The sequence below is a fragment of the Scyliorhinus torazame genome, chromosome 4 (assembly GCF_047496885.1).
Source record: "Scyliorhinus torazame isolate Kashiwa2021f chromosome 4, sScyTor2.1, whole genome shotgun sequence".
Taxonomy (NCBI): Eukaryota; Metazoa; Chordata; class Chondrichthyes; order Carcharhiniformes; family Scyliorhinidae; genus Scyliorhinus; species Scyliorhinus torazame.
Genome location: NC_092710.1, coordinates 295,828,016 through 295,851,965, shown reverse-complemented (window position 1 = coordinate 295,851,965; position 23,950 = coordinate 295,828,016). Strand labels below are relative to the sequence as shown.

Sequence of the window (23,950 nt, the reverse complement as noted above, 5' to 3'; positions counted from 1 at the left end):
TTCTGGAACGTGTCGGCTGCTAAATTTCCAAACTTGGCACCGAGGCGAGAGGTAGCACGAAGGGGAGGGGGTCATCAATGTGTGTGTGTGGGGGTGGCAGTGGAAGGGGAATGCTGAAATTGTGTCCACGTTCAGGTATGCGGTGGTGCAATCATCAGGCGGAACATTCCCAACCCGAGCTGATTTGCGTCTGTCACAATATGCCTGGAGGCACGAGACTACGTTCTATCAACAATGGCCGGGCGGGGCGGGGCGGGCGGCCGCGCGGGCGGGCCCACGTGACGCCGTGTCCCAGCGCCGCCGCCGCCGCCGCCCGCTGCGCGTGCGCAGTGCCACGTCCGTGCTTGTGTTGGAGGAGCCGAGCAGCTGAGGCCCAGGAGGAGCAGCGGCGGCAGCCAGCAATGGCCGGCCAGCAGTTCCAGTACGACGACAGCGGCAATACCTCCTTCTATTTCCTCACCTCGTTCGTCGGACTTCTCGTCATCCCGGCTACTTTTTACCTCTGGCCCAAAGATCAGAACGACGGTGAGTCTTAGTCGAGGAGGTTTGTTCTTAAAATGAAGAATACAAAAATGCAATCTGTTTTCCTTGTGACACCAATGAGCGTCCCCCCCCCCCCCCCATGGACTCATGCTGCCCGCTCAACACGCACCAGAGTTCCCTGAAGCAAAGCCCATGTTGCGGGGCCTGCTGTATTTCGCGGGGCGGCGGGGGGGGAGGTTCGTGCCCCCACCCCGGGCTGCAGCCTCCCTCCCCAGCCACCTCTGGGTGCAGCCGGTGGTCACTGGGAAGTTGTGCCTAAAAGTTTCTGGATGGATAATCCGTGGCTGTTCCCACTTGTGCCGGTTTATCAGTTTAAAAAGTTCAGGGTTGTGTTGTGTTTATTTTAAGCAGGGGCTTATCACATGTCGATTCATTAACTCTTCCATTTGTCTCCGAAAAGCTGCGGGATGGTGTTGGTGCTTTTATTTTATGTGTTGGGTGGGTGGGGGGGGGGGCGAAGAGGTTTTGAGGTGTCACTGAACAAATCTTTCCAGCGGTATCCTTGGTACCAGCTGCATTGATGTGTTACTTTTTTGCCACACCATATGTTTCCGGGGGGGGGGGGCCGTTTTAGCTCCGTTTGCTGGACAACTGGTTTGTTCAATCCCCGTACCGGCTGAGGTTATTCGTGAAGGCCCTGGCTTCTCAACTTTGCCCCATCGCCTGAGGTGTGATGATCCTCGGGTTAAATCGCCACCAGTCAGTTCACTCTCTAACTTTCCTCCTCCCCCCCCCCCCCCCCCCCCCCAAAAATAACCTGTGGCCACCTGGGATTATGGCGACTTTACCTTTAATATGTCTTGCCCAGGAACTTAAATACATTTGAGCTTCAAGGTGGTCTAAGTTCGGCTTTCTCTTATCCCGACTGATATCAAAATGTTTGTTCTTCGGTATTTCATGTTTGTACAAGTAAAGTAAGAGTTTCAAATGTTGGGACTCTTGACTAATACTGGAAGTGCTCAGCAGGTTGTCAACATTTGCGAGGGCAAAAAAGACCAGCTTCTAGTTTACTGAAAGTTGCACCTCAAATGTTATGATGACTTTTATCTTTATAGATGCTGATGGGCCTCCAATATTATAAATTTCCTGTAACTGAATCTAATGGACTGATGACATTTGAGCCAATTTCTAGGACTTTAATGTGAGAAGTGTCTGTGTATGGGAAGCAAACTACAGACAGGTTTTGCATTTATTAATGCTCCGAGGACATTTTGATGTGTAACAACAGATTTGATGCATAGCTCAATGATTTATGCTAACAAAATCATTACAAATTCAACATAGTTAGAAAATGAGTGACTATTTTGGGTTATGATTGGACTATTTTGGGTTATGAATTCATACTGGTGTTGACCTGATGGCAATGAGTGAATAACTGCACAAATTGGCTAAATGCCATGTATAGCATCCTTAATATGGTAATTCCGATCCAAATTTGTCTATTCCACTAAAATACTGTACTGTTTAAAAGGGACAGTGCCAGGTCAAAGCCTAGAGTTAAATGTGTTAATTCACTATAAAGTTGCTGTCTACATTTGTTAAAGGGTACAAGTAATTTCTGATCTTATTTAACTCTAAGGCCACACGTCTATTTAGTTAGTACACTGCTTGGAGTGGGATCCTCTGCCCCATTCTATTATGAATCCTGTATCCCAATGTAATGTCTGCATTGACTTACAAAACAATTTCATAACTGGTTGAACTGTTGCCTCGAGTCAAAGTCAAGCTCATCTGCAGTTCTCCATGGTTGTAAATGATAAATGATGCAGCCCTGAAATATTTGTCATGAACGGCATCATGAAACAGCTCCTTGCATGACCTGCCTCTTCTCTCTCTTTTTCTCTTCCCCCCCCCCCATTTAAGTTGTGTAAGGTAGATAATCAGAAGTCACAGAATCTCAGAAATACTACAGTGCAGAAGGAGGTTATTTAATCCATTGCATCTGCACTGGGTGCTCTTCGAGTAGACAATTCCCCATGTCACTCTCCTGCCTTCTCTCCGAAATCCTGCCCAATCTTCCTTTTCAGATAACAATCTAATTCTACATTGAATGCTTTGATTGAACCTGCACCATACCTGGGCAGTACATTCCAGAAGTTAAGTACACGCTGTGTGAAAAGGCTTTTTTCTCATCGCTTTTGCTTCTTTCTTCAATTGCTTTAAATCGTGCCTTCTCGATAAAATCTCCTCTGTTTTTTCTCTGAAGTAAATGGTCCTAACTTCTCCAATCTACCTTCAACCTGAAGCTTCTCATCCACGGAACCATTCTCATGAATCTTTTTTGTGATTTCATAGAATCCCTACAGTGCAGAAGGAGGCCATTGGGCCATCCCGTCTACCAACCCTCTGAAAGAACCCCCGAACTAGGCCCATTCCCCTGCCCTAACCCTGTAATCCCACCTAACCTGCACATCCCTGGACATTAAGGTACAATTTTTTTTATCATGGCCAATCCACCTAACCAGCATATGTTTAGACTGTGGTAGAAAAACGACGCACCCGGAGGAAACCCACACAAACACGGGGAGAAAGTGCAAATTCCACTCAGTCACCCGGGCTGGAATTGAACCCTGGTGCTGTGAGGCACCAGTGCTTGCCATCGTGCTGCCCCATTTCTTCACTATCTTCACATTCTTCCTAAAATGCGGTGCCCAGAACTGGATGCAATACTCCAATTCAGACTGAACTAGTGTCTTATACAAGTTTAACACATCTTTGCACTTGTACTCTATACCTCTACTAATAAAGCCTTGAATAAAGTGCTTTATTAATCGCTCTACCCGCCTTATACACCTATACACCAAGGTCTCATTGTTCATGCACCCATTTTAGGGTTTACCCATTATTTTGTATAGTCTCTCCATGTCCTTCCTTTCAGGAAGAATCACTTCACATTTCTGAACATTAAATATCTGCAACTTGCCTATGACCTTTTTGAAGTACTACAGAGTTCACAGTCCGTCCGAGTTTTGTATCATCCGAAAACCGTGCAATTGTTCCCTATACACCGAGGTCTAGTCAACGAGGGACCGTAGGCATCACAGGGAGGTGTTGAGGTAGTGGTATTGTTGCTGGACTAGTAATCCAGAGACCCAGGGTAATGATCTGGTGACCTGGTTTTGAATCCCACCATGGCAGGTGGTGGAGTTTAAACTCAAATAAGATATTTGGAATTAAAAGTCTAATGATGACCGTGCAACCATTGTCGATTATCATTAAAAACCCATCTGGTTCACTGATTTTCTTCAGGGAAGGAAATATGCCACCCTTACCTGGCCTGGTCTTCATGTAACTCCAGACCCACAACAATGTGGCTGACTCTTAAATGCACTCTGAAATGGCCTAACAAGCCACTCGGTTGTATTCAACTGCTACAAAAACACGGAAAAGGATTGAATCCGATGGTCACCCGGCATCGACCCAGGCAATGGAAATCACAACAGCAAACCCAGCCCTGTCGATCCGACAAAGTCCTCCACACTAACATCTGGGGCTTGAGCCAAAGTTGGGAGAGCTGTCTCACAAACTAGTCCAGCAACAGCCTGACCTAGGCATACTCAAGGGAGCATAATGTCCCAGACACCACTATCACCATTCCTGGGTATGTCCAGTCTCATTGGCAAGACAGTCCCAGCTGATGTGGTGGCACAGTGGTCTCCAGTCAGGAGGGAGTTGTCCTGGAGGCCTCAATATTGACTCTGGATCCCATAACGCCTCATGGCTTCAGGTTAAGCATGGGCAAGGAACCATCCTGCTGATTGGCATGTACCATCCATCATCAGATGATGAATCTGTATTCCTCCAAGTTGAGGACGTGCGGTAGCACAGTGGTTAGCACTTCACAGCGCCAGGGATCCGGGTTTGATTCTCGGCTTGGGTCACTGTCTGTGTGGAGTCTGCAGTTTCCTCCCACAAAAGTCCCGAACAATGTGCTTGTTAGGTTAATTAGACATTCTGAATTCTCCCCCAGTGTACCCGAACAGGCGCTGTAGTATGGCGACTAGGGGATTTTCACAGTAACTTCATTGCAGTGTTCATGTAAGCCTACGTGTGACGCTAATAAAGATTATTATGATCACCACTTCGAAGAGGCACTGAGGGTGGCATAGGTGCAAAATATGCTCTGGGTGGGGAACTTCAATTTCCATCACTAAGAGTGGCTCGGGAGTACCGCCACAGACTGAGCTGGCCGGGTCCTAAAGGACATAGCTGCTAAACTGTGACTGCAGCAAGTGATTTGGGAACCAACAAGAGGGAAAAATCATATTTTAACCTCATCCTCACCAACCTGCCTGCTGCTGATGCATTTGTCTATGACAGTATCGGTAGAAGTGATCATCGTACAATTCTTGTGGAGACAAAATCCTGACTTCACATTGAGGATGCTTTCCATTGTGTTGTGTGGAACTACCACTGTGCCAAATGGGATAGACTTCAAACAGATCTAGCAACTCCTGGGCATCCATGAGGTGCTGTGGCCATCAGTAGCAGCAGATTGGACTCAACCACGATCTGCAACCTCATGGTCCGCATTTCCCCAGGAGTACAATTACCACCAAGCCAGGCGATCAACCCTAGTTCAATGAAGAGTGCAGGAGAGCATGCCAGGAGCAACACCAGGCATATCTGAAAATGTGTCAACCTGGTGAGGGTACAACACAGGACTAGTGTGCCAAACAGCATAAGCAGCAGGTAATAGACTGAGCTAAGCGATTCCACAACAAATGCATCTAAGCTCCAAGTCCTGCCACATCCAGGTGTGAGTGGTGGTGGACAATTAAACAATTCACTGGAGGAATAATCTCCACAAATATCCCCATCCTCCGTGATGGAGGAGCCCAACACATGTGTACAAGACCAGGCTGAAGCATTCGCAACAATCTTCAGCTAGAAGTGTTGAGTGGATGATCCATCTCGGTCGGGTCCAGAGGTCCCAAGCATCGCAGGTATGAGTCTTTAGTCAATACGATTCACTCCACGTGATATCAAGAAACGGCTGAAGACACTGGATGCTGCAAAGGCTACGGCCCCTGACAATATTCTGGCAATAGCACTGAAGACTTGTGGCAAGTAACATTCACACTACACAAGTGCCAGACCCCCTCCTGCAAGATCTAACCATCGGCCCTTGACATTCAATGTCATTACCATTGTTGAATCCCCCACAATCTATCCTGGGGGTTACCATTGATCAGAAACTGAATTAAACTAGCCATCTTAATACTGTGGCTAGCAGAGCAGGTCAAAGGCTAGGAATCCTATGGCGAGCAAACCCTCTGCCTCTCCCTCCAATAGCCTGTCCACCATCTATAAGGCACAAGTCAGGAGTGTAATGGAATACTTTCCACTTGCCTGGATGAGACAACACAAGAAGCCAAACACCATCCAGGGCAAAGCAGCCCGCTTGATTGCTACCCTTCCACAATCATTCACTCCCTCCACCGCGGATGCACAGTAGCAACAGTGTACCATCTACAAGATGCACTGCAGGAACTCGCCAATGTTCCTTGGCACCTTCCAACCCTATAACCACAATCATTTAGCAGGACAAGAGCAGCAGGTTCCTGGGAACCCCACTACTTGGAGGCTCCCCTCCAATCACTCACCACCCCGACTTAGAAATATATTCCAGTTTCTTCACTGTGGTCAAAATCCTGGAGCTCCTTCCCAACAACACTGGGTGTATCTACACCTCGGAGACTGCAGCAGTTCAAGAAGGCAGCTCACAACCACCTTCTGAAAGGCAACTAGGGATGGGAAATAAATGCTGGCCTAACTCGTGACGCGGGCATCCCGTAAATTATTTATAAAAAAAAACAAAAAAACTTTTTATTAAACGAGACAAATGGTGAGGGGCACCACTCTGCATCAAGCATGGGGCAGGCAAGGAGGCATGTCCCAAGCCTTAAGAGTCATCTGGATGGGCACATGAATAGGGAGGAAATAGAGGGATACGGACCGAGTAAGGGCAGAAGGTTTTTTTTAGTTGGGGCATCGTGATCGACACAGACTTGGAGGGGAGAAGGGCCTGTTCCTGTGCTGTAGTTTTCTTTGTTCTTTGTACCTCAGCCAGCAAAGGAATTGAACCCTGTGGTGTTAGTATTATTCTGAACCATGTGCTAGCCATCTAGCCAGCTGAGCTAACCTGTTAGGTTGTATATTTTAACTTGTTTTAAATACACAGAATCCAATGCATTTCCATCAAGAACTAAAGCCGCTATTATATCCCATACTGTGTGTCTGAAAGGAAAAAAATACTTCAGTTTTGAAATAATGCTTCAATTTTATAGCTTGAATTAAACAGCAACATGTGTTTGATTTTGTTTGTTATTTACAGTGCAAAAGGAGGCCATTCGGCCCATCCTGTCTGCACTGGCTCCTAAAAGAGCAACCTAGCTAGTCCCATTCCCCAGCCCTATTTCCGTAGTCCTCATATTTGAAGGTGATTCATTTAATGTCCAGCTCTCCTTTGAACCACATGGAATCCACCTCCACTACCCTCCCAGGCAGTGCATTCCAGATCCTAACAACTGAGTAAAGAAGTTTCTCCTCATCTCACTCCTAGCTCTCTTGTTGAGTGTGCTAGAATTGTTCTTAAATTTCATTCATGTCTTGGCAGATGTGTTTGAATAATATCTTTGTGCTACGTTGCATCAAAACTAAAATGGTTAAGCAACTAATTATCTTTGGGCCATTTTGTGAAGCAGTTCCAGTGTGTAAATATACACAGCTTATCTTGCATGTGACTGGAATGATTTCTCTTCATGACTTCTGAATAAAAAAATTCTGTGAATCATAATGTGCTTGAATTAGGAAACATTCCTACAGATTTCCTTGCATCAAGGTTAGTTTGTTTACCTCCTTTTGTTGATTATCATGTTCAGACAAACACAGGAATTGAAACAGGGTTTTCTTATGCTAAATAGAAATGGAGCTCAATATCCAGCAATGCAACCTGTACACTGGGACATAACCGACTCTTTTTTTTTTTAGGTGTTGGAAAACTTCAAGAATATTCAGGAATAATCAAGCTCCCATTCTTAAGCAAATTACGTTGTCAGTTTTTGTCTAGTCTGCAATTGCTAGAGTCTTACTTAAAAATCTTTCTCAGACTATTCTACAAGTCTGTTTAGATTTTTTTTCAGACGTTGTGTAACATGCCCAAATTGAAGAAGGTTAGGTAGATTGGCCATGCTAAATTGCCCCATAATGTCCTAGGATATGCAGGTTAGGTGGATAGAGCAGGGAAGGAGGGCCGAGGTAAGGAGATCTTTCGGAGCATTGGTTCAGACTTTGTTTAAAAGTATTTTTATTCAGCAAATTTTCAACAATTTTACAATACAAAACGAAAACCCGAACAAAAACACCCAAATCCCAGCCCCCCCTTCCCCCATAACAGTCAAAAGTAACCAGCTCCCGAAAATGCTTGATGAATAAACCCCAACAATTATGGAACATCTCATTCGTCCCCCTAAGTGCAAACCTCACCTTCTCCAGCGTCAAAAGCTCCAGCAGGATCCCCCGCTCCCGCACCCTCATGCCGCTCTGGCTGGTTCGACATCCCGAACATGGCTTCTAAGGGGCTGGGCTCCACATGGAAAACCTCCGAGATGGTGCTGAACACTGTCCTCGAAAACCTTTCCAAATTCGGGCAGGACCAAAGCATATGTATATGGATCGCAGGGCCCTCCCACACTGTTCACTGACACACTCCACCTCCTCAAACAGCCGGCTCATCCTTGATTTTGTACGGCAATGTTTTTCAAACTTTTTTCCCCAGGGACCCTCTTTTACCAACCGACGGATCTTTGGGACTCACTTTGGCCGACCTTCGCGACACCATTATTACTTAGCTTTAATGCGGCAGGTGAGCCTGCTTCGTCCTCACGATCTTACTTGCTTCGTCATTCAATGTTGCATTTCTGCTAAGGACTTCAGCTGACGATTTAAGTTCTCGCTGCATCCTTTGGAAAAAAATAAAGAGGTTTGTCCTCAACTCATCATGCTTAGTCTTCAAATGCCTTGAAGAAAACTTTCATTCGCCAGTTCTTCTCTGCATATAACACACGTGGGCTTTGTATCCTGATTTGCATTGGCACACTTAAAGCCATACCTCAAGAAATCATCTTTATACTACTTTGTTCCCAATTTCAGTTTCTTAATTGTATTTTCACAAGAGGCCCTGGAGCTCTATATATAGCTCACACCAGCACTGCTTTCTCCTGCCGTGGACGCAAAAGACAGAAAAAACAAAACTCCAATCAAAAAAGGAAAACCCTCCGTAAAAAGCACAATCCCCATCCCCACAAACCAAGTCCCAACTATCATTTCAGTCCCAGTGCTTCAGTCTTCACGAATGCCTCCGTCACCTCTACTGTCTCGAAATGAAAATCCCTTGAGTTGTGCGTCACTCTCAATTTCGCAGAGTAGACCACTCAGAATCTCACTCCGCTGCTATACAATGCCGTCTTCACCCGTCCAAAGGCCGTCAGGTCTTGGTATATTTGTATACCAACGCCTTCCCACTTGAAAATGAAAATTGCTTATTGTCACAAGTAGACTTCAAATGAAGTTACTGTGAAAAGCCCCTAGTCGCCACATTCCGGCGCCTGTTCGGGGAGGCTGTTACGGGAATTGAACCGTGCTGCTGGCCTGCCTTGGTCTGCTTTCAAAGCCAGCGATTTAGCCCTGTGCTAAACAGCCCACCTCTCGTCTCTGCTTCGCCCAACTCAAGACCTTCTCATTCACATGGAACTTAATGAAAACAAACTATGACTGCTCTTGGTGGCTCATTTACTTTGGACTTCAGCCTGAGCGACCGATGTGCCCTGTCCGAACTTGTAGCCAACATCTTTGTGAGGTACCCGATCGGCCTCGGGCCCTCAGGCAAGGCCCACGCTTCGCAGATTTTGCCTCCTTGACCCAGGTCCTCCACCTTGGCTCTGAACCTTTTGTTGGCCTCCGCCATCCTCCGTAGCTCCTCATCCATCAAAGTGAACAGGACTCTTATGTTGCGACAATGCCTCCTCCATCCCCTTCAACTTCTCTCCTTGCTGTCTCACCTCGACCGGCGTCGTCTTCATTGCCGCCTTCACCGGGGCATCGTCTCCTCCATCCACTCTTTCATCACAGTCATCATCTCCCTCTGCAGCACCTCTCATATGCTGCACGAGCAGCTTCTCGAACTCCCTCGACATCACCTCAGTCTGCGTTTCCACTGTGAGGGGAGGGGGCCCACCCAACGACCCAGCCCCCACCATCCTTCTTCCTGCAGGACTCGCGGACACCCTCGACAGACTTTTGCGTGCCCCCTTTTTCCAGCACCGTTCTTCTGGATCTTGGACATAACGTACCACACCAACTCATTCACAAACTACCCCTGAAACCGGGGATAATAGTCCAAAAACCAGAGACTCTAGCAGGAGCCACCTAACGTGCAACCTCCACCTACATGCTCCCACCGGAAGTCCCTGCGTTGGTGCAGACTTGATGGGCCGAATGGCCTCTTTCTGCACTGTAGGGATTCTATATGATAGGTGTGGAGAATTTATATTGCTGATACAATCCAGTGTGCCACTGATTCTGTGATCACCTGTCTGCCCTGTTGGCAACAACTTACATTTGTACAGCAAGCAGCCTTCCCATATCATGCTGTTTTGTGTCCACCTCCTTGCCTGTTTATTCATATTCCGATTTTTAACTTGTGGCTCCTGATATTTTGCTGGGATTTGTTCTTTTCAATTTCTTCATGAACTTTGAAACAGCAATCCAGTCATATTGTCCAACAGTAACAAACACAACATCTCTTCCTAACAACTTAAGTTTCATCACCAGATTCCTAAAACTGCACAATTGCTCCGGATGAGATTTTACTGCAGGGCTTCCAATCTGTGGGGCGTGACCCCACAGAGACCACATCTTGGATTCACAAACTGAGGCAGTTATGGCTGCCGTGGACTTCCAACTGAATTCTGACAGCTGCGGGGCTCCTTTAAATCCTCATGGGTTTTTTCTATTGGGCATGCTGTAATGCCCAGATCTTTGAGGCCTGATTGCTGTTGTAATAGAAACCTGTGAAAAGGTAGGTTCTATTTTTTTTTTTAAATCCTGAAGCCATTTCGATCATTCTGAACTCCACTCCAAGGTGTGCCTCAGTTTGAGGCATTAAAATGGGGTCACGCCAGGTAAAGGTTTGGGAAGCACTGTTTTTACAGTGACAATACAACCATCTGGTTTATACTTTCCTTTTGCCAAAGTAGCTCCATACCTTCTTTGACATTTTTACTGCAGCTAGGCTTAGTGTTGATCATTTCATTGACTCATGCGCGATAAACCATGCCAGTCCTGGCTCAATGTTGCCACTCAATTTGAGTCCTGGTCATGCGCTTCACGACACATTCAAGAGGCTAGGGTCCAGAATTGAGACTGCCACTTCAGTATAGTGTTGAAGTGCTGCACTGTCATCCTTCAGATGACAGAGGTTGCTTTCTCAGGCTAAAAAAAAAAACAGATGGCACTGATCAGAGGAAAGGTGTCCTGGTCAGCATTTATCCTTCAACCAACACCCAACGATGGATGATCTATCTGATCATTTATTTTCGGACAATTTGTGGGAACCTGATGTTTGTAAGTTGGCTGCCCCATTTCTTTACTGTTGTGACTATTTCAAAAGTACTTCATTGGTTGTAATAGTGAGGCAGTGAAAAGTGCTGTCTTTTAGAATTCTTCTCTATCAGTATGATTCTTTGCTCACTGTGCAATTTCTCCTGTCTCTTGATTTCTTGCACATTGAGTTGTCTTCCACCAGTTGACCTAGTTAAGACATACCAGTGCTGTCGTATGCAGAAGGATTTACCCTAATTTTCCTCTTAATTCAGTGTTGTTTGCAAACTTGCATATTTTGCATATTCTGTCCTTTTCCAGATTGTTTTATGTTGGTATCTATTGATGCATGGCAACAATTGTTAAGGCGGATACAATATTCGGATAAGTAGATTGCTGTAGAGCCCCGGCTCAAGTAGATCATAGAACATACAGTGCAGAAGGAGGCCATTCGGCCCATAGTCTGCACCGGCCCACTTAAGCCTCACTTCCACCCTATCCCAGTAACGCAATAAGCCCTCCTAACCTTTATTTGGACACTAAGGGCAATTTAGCATGGCCAATCCACCTAACCTGCAAGTCTTTGGACTGTGGGAGGAAACCGGAGCACCCGGAGGTAACCCACGCAGACATGGGGAGAACATGCAGACTCCGCACGGACAGTGACCCAGCGGGGAATCGAACCTGGGACCCTGGCACTGGAGCCACAGTGCTAGCCACGTGTGCTACCGTGCTGTCTACAATACTGAGACCTCCATGCGTTGTTGAGATTATAGTTGGAGGACAGCTGGTTTTGCCCATCATATTTAAGAAAAGACATAGAGATGTTAAGTTATAAATCAGTGGCTACTTAGTAAAGATAGAGAATTGAATCAGTATTCGCCCTTCTGTCTTTAAGGACCAATTTCCTTTTGGGGTTTTGTCGTCACCAACCGCTGCCTGATGGTACGAGAGTGTTACTATCAAAAAGCTGTTTAATTGTGAGGAAGAAACTTTGAAATCCAGCAATCATTCCACACCTGATCGTTCACACTTGTATTTTCCAGCAAGGTGACAGGATAATAATCCAGTTATTTTTATTCTTGGTAAGGTCAACATTTGCTGCACATCCCTAATTGTCTTGGAAAGTGGCTTGCTGGGCATTTCAGAAGGCAGGTAAGAGTTAACCATATTGGTGTGGGTCTGAAACCCCATGTAGGCCACAGCAGGTAAGGATGGCAATTGGGAATGGACAATAAACATCGGCACATGAACAAATTTTTTGTAAAAACTTGTTTTCAACCCCAGATTTTATTCATTGTATTTAAATTCCATCAGCTTCCGTGGTGGATTTTGAACCTGTGTCCCCAGAGCATTAGCCTGGATCTCTGGATTCTAATCCAGTGATATTACAACTGCACCACCACCTCCCCCCTAAAGTGGGATCATCCCTGTCATCAGTGACTTTAGGGCACTTTCCCCACCAATGTTGAAGAGGAGGCAAGAATAAGAGATTAAAATGCTTGCAGGGTGCCTGACAGTTTTCCTAGCAGCTGGTTTCACAATGCACTTGATTTGTACACTGAATTAGTCTCCACACTTCCTTTGCCCAAGGACATCAAAACAAAAGGTTTGAAGAGCATGCAGCGTATTAAATTAAAGCGTGCGTGACAATCATAGGTTTGATACGAGGTTCTGGGGGTAGCGGCAGGTGGGGATTGAGTACTTCAGGGATTTGTTTGTGGGAGAAAAGTTTGTGGGCCTGGAGGAACTCGAGGAGATGTATCGACTACCATAGGGGAATAGGTTCAGGTCTCTGCAGGTTAGGGACTTTGTTAGGAAGGAGGTGTCGCCCTTTCCTGTGTTGCAGCCGCCGGTGCTGCGGGATAGGTTATTGTTCAAAGATGACATTGGGTAGGGTGGAGTGGCGGATATGTATGGAGAGCCGATGAAGAGGAAAAGGGGGCTTCCGTGGAGGAGATTCGGCGCAAGTGCGATAAGGAGTTGGGGGTGGCGTTGGGGGCCGGGGTGTGCTTCCTCGTTGTGAAGCCTCATCCAATTTAAGGGGATGCATAGTGATATCCAGGATGAGTCAGTTCTTCTTGGGGGTGGGGAATAAGTGTGGACGGTATGTGGGAGGGCTGGCGAATCATGTGCACATGTTCTGGGCATGTCAGGTTGAGTGAGTTATTAAGTTATGAAGAAATGTCACAAACTTGGCTTTAATGAAGAATGGCATGGCTTTTAAATACTCTTAAGACAGGGTTTCCCAAACTTTTCTGGCCACTGAACCCTTTTGGCATCCCAAGCGTATTGAAGGAACCATTGAGAAGAATTCTTTTGTTGCAGAGTTAAACAACAATATTGATTGTTTTTGAGCAATAGGTACAAATCAAATTTATAAAACTTCTTTCTGTTTCTTACGTATACATTTATTATAATTAAAATGTTCTCTCAATCGACAAAGTACTTAATTTTGCCTTTTTGTTGTTTTTAATTCGAGGGGTGAGGCTGCTGCTTTTGCACACCAAGTCTTTAATATTTGGAGTCATGCTCGAGAAGCCCCCCCCCCCAAATAGTTTCCAGCTTGTCCACTCAGGCTAGAGTTTCACTACATTGGCTGCTCAGGGATTCACTGGAGAGCCTTGTGTGCACACTCACGCACTGACATCTCGCGTGCCCCCTCTCCCCAACATGCCCCACCCTGGCCTAGACTTCAGGACTTGCTTTTCCAGCTTGGACACTCGGGCTGGGTGCTCACTGCATTGGCTGCTCAGTCCATCAACAGCCAATGAAGGGTGAAACCAGCTTTTGATTGAACAAGCTGTTTCATAGCAGTTCTCAAATCTTATACACCAGCCCAGCCTACCTGGAACTCCTGGATGGATCCAGCAGAACCCGGTTTGGGAAACCCTGCTCTGCAGTGTACTAGTTCAACATTTAATGTTTTTGGTTTCTGAAATAGGTTTGAGCTATGTGCCATTTTAAAAATTGAATATAGAAACTCCTTTAATTGTCGATTTCTCCCCCCCCCCCCCCCTGTTTCCTGCCCAGTCCTCTCCCAAAGGCTTTCCTACTGCTGTGATTCCAGGGTGACTTCCAGTCCTTTGCTCCAGACTTTCGTTCAAGGTGCAACTTGATAGTGAGGTTGACGAGCCACTTGACCATGGGGCCTTTCTGTGCTCAGCCAGTGCTCACCCAAGCACAGTTTCAGCAAGTGAATAGTAATTAAGATGCCTTGTGCACCCTGACCCTGCACTTAACCATAATTGCTCGCCAGTTGTTAATTGCACAAACAAGCTGATATATTTTGGTTTGTCCTTTTAGCAGAATCGGTTGTTGCCAGTTTTTAAAAAAAACTGCTGGACGAGTTAATAATTGCTCAACTTTCTTAATTGGGCCTTAGAGGACAATAAATGCAAACGTGTTGAATCTTGAGCAAGAATAGATGGAAGGTGGAATAAACAGATAATATTCACTTTGAAAATGAGTAATATATTTATCTAGTAAGGAATTTCAGGCAAAAATTATGTAACCTAGATTGAGTACTGTGTGGACCAGAATGGTTGCTGGTGCCCCCCAGGTTGCTGCTGCTGCTGACCGACCTTCCTCTAACGCTCCGCGAGATAGTCTAGGAACGGTTGCCACTGCCTGTAGAACCCCTGCGCAGACCCTCAAGGCGAACTTAATCCTCTTCAACTTTATGAACCCAGCCATATCATTTCTCCAGGCTGGGGGACTTCGCCTCCTTCCACATTAGCAAGATCCTTCGCCGGGCTATTAGGACGCAAAGGTCAGAATGCCGACCTCTTTCGCCTCCTGCACTCCCGGTTCGTCCACTACTCCAAATATTGCTAGCCCCCAGCCTGGCTTGACCCGGACTTTCACCACCTGAGATACTGCTCCCGCCACTCCTCTCCAGAACCCCTCCAGTGCCGGGCATGATCAAAACATATGGACATGGTTCGCCGGACTCCCTGAACGCCTTCCGCATCTGTCCTCTACCCCAAAGAACCTACTCAACCTCGCCCCCGTCAAGTGCGCTCTGTGAACCACCTTAAGTTGTATCAGGCTGAGCCTGGCACACGAGGAGGAGGAATTAACCCTACCCAGGGCATCAGCCCTTCCTCGATCTCCTCCCCCAGCTCCTCCTCTCATTTACCCTTCAACTCTTCTACTAGCACTTCCCCCTCTTCTTTCATCTCTTGGTGTATTTCCGACACCTTGCCCTCCCCGACCCATACCCCCGAGATCACCCTATCTTGAACTTTTTGTGCCCGGAGCAACGGGAATTCCCTCACCTGTCGCCTCACAAAAGCCCTCACCTGCATATATCTAAAGGCATTTCCCGGGGGTAACTTGAACTTATCCTCCAGTGCCCCTAGGCTCGCAAACGTCCCGTCGATGATCTGGTCCCGCATTTTTCCAATCCCCGCCCGATGCCAGCTCTGGAACCCCCCGTCCATCTTCCCCAGGACAACCCGGTGGTTACCCCTGATCGGGGACCACATCGATGCTCCCATTGCACCCCGGTGCCGTCTCCACTGGCCCCAGATCCTTAGCGTTGCCGCCACCACCGGGCTCGTGGTATACTTTGTCGGCAAGAGCGGCTGCGGTGCCGTCACCAACGCCCCCAGGCTCGTTCCTTTACAGGACGCCATCTCCATCCTCTTCCATGCCGCCCCCTCTCCCTCCATAACCCACTTGTGGATCATTGCCACATTTGCTGCCCAGTAGTAGCTCCTCAAGTTTGGCAGCGCCAACCCTCCTCGGTCCCTACTGCGTTCCAGGAACCCTCTGCTTACTCTTGGGGTCTTATTCGCCCATGCAAACCCCATAATACTCCGACCTACTCTCTTAAAAAAGGCCTTAGTGATCACGATGGGAAGGCACAGAAACAGAAACCTTCGAAGGACCACCATTTTGACCGACTGCACTCTACCCGCCAGCGAGAGCGGTAACATGTCCCATCTTTTGAAATCTTCCTCCATTTGCTCCACCAACCTCGTCAGATTCAGTTTATGTAGGGTCCCCCAACTCCTGGCTATCTGGATCCCCAGATACCAAAAGCTCCCCTCCGCCCTCCTCAGTGATAGGCCCCCTATCCCTCTTTCTTGTTTCCCCCCCTGTAATACAAAGAGCTCACTCTTCCCTACATTGAGCTTCTAGCCCGAAAACTCCCCAAACTCCCTTAGAGTATGCATGACCTCCACCATCCCCTCCATTGGATCCGCCATGTACAGCAACAGGTCATCCGCATATAGCGACACCCGATGCTCTTCTCCCCCTCGGACCACCCCTCTCCATTTATTAGACTCCCTCAGTGACATGGCCAATGGTTCGATCGCCAATGTGTACAACAGGGGGGACAGGGGGCACCCCTGACTCGTCCCTCGGTACTGTCGAAAGTACTCAGACCTCCGCCGGTTCGTCACTACACTCGCCATCGGGGCTCTGTTAAGGAGCTTAACCCAACTGATAAACCCTCCCCCGAACCCAAACCTACGCAGCACCTCCCAGAGGTACTCCCACTCTACTCGGTCAAAGGCCTTCTCCGCGTCCATAGCTGCCACTATCTCCGCCTCTCCCTCCTCCGATGGCATCATCATCACGTTTAAGAGCCGCCGCATGTTAGTGTTTAATTGCTTGCCCTTTACGAATCCCGTCTGGTCTTCATGGATCACCCCCGGGACACAGTCCTCGATCCTCGTAGCCAGCACTTTTGCCAGCAACTTAGCATCCACATTGAGGAGCGAGATTGGCCTGTACGATCCACATTGCAGTGGGTCCTTGTCCCGCTTTAGGATCAAAGAAATTGTCACTTCCAACATTGTCGGGGGCAGGGTCCCCATCTCTCTTGCCTCATTAAAGGTCCTCACCAGTAGCGGGGCCAACAGGTCTACGTACTTCCTGTAGAACTCCACCGGGAATCCGTCCGGTCCCGGGGCCTTCCCCGTCTGCATACTCTCCAAACCCTTGCTCAGCTCCTCCAACCCAATTGGTGCCCCCAAACCAGCCACCTCCTGCTCCTCCACCCTCGGGAATCTAAGTTGATCTAGGAATCGTCTCCTCCCCGCTTCCCCCGCTGGGGGCTGGGATCTGTACAGCTCTTCATAAAAGGACTTGAATACCTCGTTTATTTTCGTCGCACTCCGAACCGTGGCTCCCCTTCCATCTTTGACTCCCCCTATTTCCCTCGCTGCCATCCTCCTACGGAGCTGGTGTGCCAGCATCCGACTAGCCTTTTCCCCATACTCGTAGGTCGCCCCCTGCGCTTTCCTCCACTGTGCCTCCGCCTTCACTGTGGTCAACAGGTCAAACTCCGTCTGGAGCCGTCGTCTTTCCCCAAGTAATCTTTCCTCTGGGGCCTCTGCGTATCTCCTGTCCACTCTCAAAATCTCTCCCACTAACCTCTCTCTTTCCATACCCTCTGTCTTCTCCCTATGAGCCCTAATGGAGATTAGCTCTCCCCTGATCACCGCCTTCAACGCCTCCCATACCACCCCCACCCGCACCTCCCCGTTGTCGTAGACCTCCAAGTACCTTTCGATACACCCCCTCACCTTCCCACACACTGCCTCGTCCGCCAGCAGTCCCACATCCAGCCGCCACAGCGGGCGTTGGTCCCTCTCCTCTCCCAGCTCCAGTTCCACCCAGTGCGGGGCATGGTCCGAAACGGCTATGACCGAATACTCCGTCCCCTCCACCCTCGGGATGAGCGCCCTACCCAGAACAAAGAAATTTATCCGGGAGTAGGCTTTGTGTACATGGGAGAAGAAAGAAAATTCCCTGGCCTGCGGCCTTGCAAACCGCTATGGGTCCACTCCCCCCCCATCTGATCCATAAACCCCCTAAGTACCTTGGCCGCCGCCGGCCTCTTTCCAGTCCTTGATTTGGAGCGGTCCAGTGCTGGATCAAACATAGTATTGAAGTCCCCTCCCATTATCAGGCCTCCTATCTCCAGGTCCGGAATGCGCCCCAACATGCGCTTCATGAATCCTGCATCATCCCAGTTCGGGGCGTATACGTTTACCAACAGCACCCACGTCCATTGCAGCCTACTGCTCACCATTACATATCACCCTCCATTGTCCACTACAATAGTCTTGGCCTCAAATGACACCTGCTTTCCCACCAATATTGCCACCCCTCTATTCTTCGCGTCCAGTCCCGAGTGGAATACCTGTCCTACCTATCCCTTTCTTAACCTGACCTGGTCCGCCACCTTCAGGTGTGTCTCTTGGAGCATGACCACGTCCGCCTTCAATCCCTTTAAGTGCGCGAACACTCGAGCCCTTCTGGGCCAGTCCCGTGTCCACGCCTCCCTCACCCTCCAGTCATCCAAACGGGGGACCCCTGTCCCGACCACCTCTTCTGTGTCCCATTCCCTTTCGGACAGTGCAGCAGCAGCCCTTTATCCCCCCATCCCCTCCCCCCGCTAGACCCTGTTTAGCTTTTTTGCTCCCCCCATGTCACCCCCGTAAGTCAGCTGACGCCTGCTGACCACGGCTTCCCCCGCCGTCCCATTGACCTCCCCGTGTTGTAGTCTCCCAATCAATATACATTCCTTCGTTCCCCTTCCTGCCTTTCTTCCCGCGCGCGGGAAAAAACCCCGTTCTTTCCAAAGCCCGCTCCGCCCCCTCTGGCGCAGCTCCTGTCGCGGCCTTGTCTCTCTCCCCCAGCCCATGTAACATTTCCTGCGCGTGATTGACCCCCTATATACAACAACCATCACACATCAAACCTCAAACATCCCCCCCCCCACCCTCACAAACCCTCAGTTAGAGTCCCAACTTTTCGGCTTGTACAAAGGTCCACGCCTCTTCAGGCGTTTCGAAGTAATAGTGTTGGCCCTTGTATGTGACCCACAGTCGCGCTGGCTGCAGCATTCCGAATTTCACTTCTTTCCGGTACAACGCCGCTTTGGCCGGTTGAAACCCGCTCTCCACTTTGCAACCTCCGTGCTCCAGTCCAGGTATATTCGGGTCTCTGCATTGTCCCACTTGCTGCTCCGCTCCTTCTTGGCCCATCTTAGGACCCACTCTCTGTCCGTGAACTGGTGAAACCTCACCACCATCGCCCTTGGCGGCTCCTTTGCCTGGGGCTTCCTCGCCAGCACCCGATGTGCCCCGTCCAACTCCAGCGGCCTCGAAGGGGCCTTCGTGCCCATCATCGCCTCGAGCATCGTGCTCGCGTACGCCCCGGCATCGGCTCCCTCCGGGAGACCCAGGATCCGCAGATTCTTTCTCCTCGACCTGTTCTCCAGGTCTTCGTGTCTTCCCGCCCACCTCTTGTGTAGTGCCTCGTTCTGCTCCACTCTCACCGCCAGGCCCACGAGCTCGTCCTCGTTCTGACTGACTCTTTTCTGTACCTCCTGGATCTTAACTTCGTGGGCCTTCTGGGTGATCCCGAGTCCTTCAATTGCCAAAAGCATAGGCGCCAACATCTCCTTGCGCATCTCCTCGCGCTGCTCCTCGAAGCAGCGCTTGATGAACTCCTGCAGCTCTCCTTTGTCACTGGCCGCTGCCATTTTGTTTTCTTTCCCTCGCTTCTCCCGTTGCTCCAGTGCCGCTCCTTTGGCCGTTGCACTTCTGGTCCGTTTCATAGAAGTTGGAGGGGGACCTCTCTCTTCCCTTCCCCACTGGTTGCGTCAAAAAAAAGTTCCGTTGGGGCTCCTCTAGCGAGCCCGAAAGTCCGTGGTAGCGGGAGCTGCCGAATCGTGCGGCTTAGCTCCGCATAGTCACCATCAGAAATGTTTGACACCAAGATCATAATCTTTATTACTGTCACAATAGGCTTGCATTAACACTGCACTGAAGTTACTGTGAAACAGTTTCATCATTAAATTTATCCATCCACCACACAGGAACTAAAATGCAGATAATGCAACCATTGGCCAGAAACTTGTCCAAGAAACCTTTGTTAATTTTTTTTTTTTTAAATCAAAGGATCTTTATTGCATACAAAGACTTACTGTGGTTTACTGCGGTGACCGGCATTTAGTCTAACCAGTCCTATTTGGTGTCAATCCTCCTTATGAACAGGAGCCCAAGTTCCTGTTCCACTATAGTTTTATGCCCTTTCTTTCAGCTGCCTAACTAATATATTCTTAACTATTAAGACTTCAGTTTCAAATATTAACTCTGGCGGTAAATTCCACAGTTTGAAAAATACTTTTCTCCTCTCTGCCCTAAATTGTACATTTAATCTTTATTTATGTCCATTTGTTCTAGCTGCCTCAACTTGCAATACCCAATACTGAATGTCTCATTATTTTGTCATCTTGATCTGCTTGTTCCAGCAAAAACAGTTGTAAATTAAAGAATTGAAACATTATATTTCCCTCTACCAAGCAGCGATTTATGAACTTGTACTGTACTCCCTCTTTTGCCTCAGCAGGGAACAGTAGCGTAGTGGTAATGTTACTGGACTAGTTATCCAGAGGCCTGAGCTAATGCTCTGAAGACCTGAATTACCAGCACGACAGTTGCATCAGTGAATTAAATTAATCTGGAATATAAAAGAAGATGGTGTTGGATTAACATTAAAAACTCATCTTGTTCAAGAATTTCCTTCAGGGAAGGAAATCTGCCTGGATTATACGGGATTTCAGACCCATAGCCGTATGGTTGACACTTATTTTGCCCCTGAAAAGGCCGAGGAAGCCATTCAGTTGTATCAAACTGCGACAGAGGAGTTGAATGAGAATAAAGCTGGATGTCCCACTCACCACTGGAAATAATAAAGCCCAGTTGAACCTGCAAAGTCTTCCCTACTAACATCTGGGGACTTGTGCCAAAGTTCAAAGGGATTGCTCCACAGACTAATCTAGAGTCAGACCTTGCAGGTAGCCTCCTATCTCTGGGTATGCCCTGACCCACCAGCAAGACAGATCTACCAAAGATGGTGACAAAGTGGTATACAGTTGAAGGAGTAACTCTGGAAGTCCTCAGAGTTGACTTTTTAACCCCATGAAGCCTCATCTTATCAGGTCAAACATGGACAAGGAAACCTGCTGATCACCACTTCCTGCCTTTTCTCAGCTGATTAATCAGTACTCTTCCATTTGAACACCGCTTGGTAGAAGTACTGACAGTAGCAAGAGCACAGAATGTACTCTGGGTGGGTGTGACTTCAATGTCCATCAGCAAGAGTGATTTAGTAGCATCACTACTTACCAAGCTAGCCGAATCCTAAAGGAGATGTCTGTCAGGTGGTGAGAGCCAACACTAAGGGAAAACTTACTTGATCCCATCCTCAACAATCTACCTGTCGCAGGTGCATCTTTCCATGACAATATTGGTAGGAGTGGCTGCAGCAGTGCTTGTGGTCTCATTCTTACAAGGACACCATTTACTGTGTTGTGTGGCATTTCCATGTGCTAAGTGGGGTAGATTCAGAACATATCTAGAAATTCAAAACTGGGATTCTATGTGGCACTGTGGGCCGTCAGTAACAGAATAGTATTCAACCCCTTTCCTGTCCTGCAGGGCTCTAACCACAGCCTGTAACCTCATGGCCTGGCATATCACCCAATCCACCATTCACACCAAGCTAGGGGATCAGCCCTGGTTCAATGGTGTGTAGGAGATCATGCCAGGAGCAGCACAAAAATAGTCAACCTGCTGAAGATATTATTCTGAATATTTGGATGCCAACCAGAGGAAGCCAAATGCTAAGTGATCAGTCTCCACAAATATCCCCATCCTCAACGAGGGAGGAGCCCAGCACATTAGTGCAAAATATAAGGCTGAAACATTTGCAACAATCTTCAGCCAGAAGTGTTCAGTGGATGATCCATCTCGGCCTCCTCAGAACCCCAGCTTCACAACTGCCAGTCCTCCACCAATTCTGTCCACTTCATGTAATATCAAGAAAAGGTTGAAGGCACTGAATACTGCAAAGGTTATGGGCCCTGTCAATATACTGGCAATAGTACTGAAGACTTGTCTTCAAGAACTAGCCACACCCCTAGCAGGCTGTTCAGGTAGAGCTACCACCCTGGCATCTACCTGACCATATGAACAATTGCGCAGGTATGTCCTAGCCACAAATAGCAGGACAAATCCAATCTGGCCAATTTATTGCCTCATCAGTCTCCTCTTGATGATCAGCAAAGAGATGGAATGGGTTGTTGACAACGCTATTGAGCAATATTTAAACAGCAATAACCTGCTCACTGCTCAGTTTAGGTTCTGCCTGGACTGCTCAGTTTCTGGCCTCATTACAGCCTTGACCAAAACATGGCGAACAAGAGGGGAAGCAAGATTGTGCCCTTGACATCAAGGCAGCATTTGACAAGTGTGCCATCAAAGACCCCTAGCAGAACTGGAGTCAATGGGGGTCTGAGGGGGAAATCTCCACCGGTTGGGGTCTTACCAAGCACAAAGGATGGTTGCTGTTTCTGGGGGTCAGTCGCCTCAATGTTGGGACATTGCTGCAGGAGTTCCTCGGGGTAATGTCTTGGGCCCAACCATCTTCAGCTACTTCATCAATACCCTTTCCTCTGTTATCAGGCCAGTTCACCATTTGCAACCAAAGTAGGCTGTATCCATGGACAACAGTAAGATCTGGACAATTTTCAGGCTGGGGCTGAAGTGACAAGTATCATTTGTGCCACAAAGTGCCAGGCAATGATCATATAAGAGAGAATCTGACCATCTACCCTAACTATTCAGTTGTATTCATATTGGTGGATTCCCCAGCATACTGGGTGTTATCATTGGCCAGAAACTGAACTGGGCCAGCCATATAAATACTGGCTACAAGACCAGGTCAGATGCTTGGAATTCTGCGGCAAGTATCTCACCTCCCTGACCTCCCAATACCTGGCCACAATCTACAAGGTACATGTTGGGAGTGTTATGGAATATTCTTCCCATGCCTGTATGAGTGCAACTCCCAACAACACAAGCTTGACACTATCCAGGAAAAAAACACTCCATCTGATTGCTGCCCCTTCCACCATCGTAAACATTCAGTCCCTCTACCATGGAGGCAAAGTTGCAGTAGTGTGTACCAGACTGAGGCACTTTCCATAACATCTTTCAAACCCACAACCTCTAAAGCGACAACATCAGCAGACACATGGGAGCACCACTTGCCGCAAGACCCCCTCCAAGGCATTTGTCATCTCAACTTTGAACAATATCGCCCTTCCTTCAATGTCGCTGGGTCAAAATCCTGGAACTCCCAAACAGCTTTCAGGGAGTATCTGCACCAGATGGATTGATCAGTTAAAGAATACGGCTCAGCACTTTCAAGGGCAATTAAGGATGGGCAATAAATGTCACCATTGCCACTGATATCCATGTCCCATGATTTAAAAAAATACTAAAGGCTCGTTTCCTCCCGTAAAATCCATCTCTGTCTCGTCTACAGGGTTTTTCACGGGTGGGTCGAGGGCGGATGTCAGCGTCGAAAAAAATGTGAAAAGGATCAGAATGAAAGAACAGAGAATGTAATTTGAAGTTTAGGCAAGAAATGAGCGAATAGAACAAGTGAGGCTCAAGCATCGAGTCATTGTACAGGAGAGCTGAAGGTGGGAAATGCGGGCTACAGAGGGAAGCAGATGTACTTTGTGGTAATCCCCTGCAAAGTCGGGTTGCTAATCATCCCGATTACAGAAATGGTACAGGGGAGCGTGGCAGTAATTAATTTGAAGGTGCGACTGTTGCTAGTCGGAAAGGAGCAGGTGGGAGAGTTGCTACCGTCGCCAATGATAGTGTTAAAATTGCTAGTGTTTGGGTTACAATCATGTGTTACATCAGACCAACCAATGACCATTGAGATAATCCATCTTGTTTCTCCCAGCAAGGACTGTACT

The 23,950-nt window shown here is 47.9% G+C and overlaps 1 protein-coding gene across 1 annotated transcript in view; it reads left to right on the top strand.

Moving 5' to 3' along the window:
• Nucleotides 1–337: 337 nt before the first annotated feature.
• The window catches only part of sec63 (SEC63 homolog, protein translocation regulator), a 141,356-nt gene continuing 117,743 nt past the window's right edge, over nucleotides 338–23,950 (top strand). Inside the window, exon 1 of the mRNA XM_072499956.1 lies at nucleotides 338–525. Within this exon, the coding sequence (XP_072356057.1) occupies nucleotides 402–525 (124 nt within the window). The 5' untranslated portion in view covers nucleotides 338–401. The remainder of the gene's footprint in view (nucleotides 526–23,950) is intronic.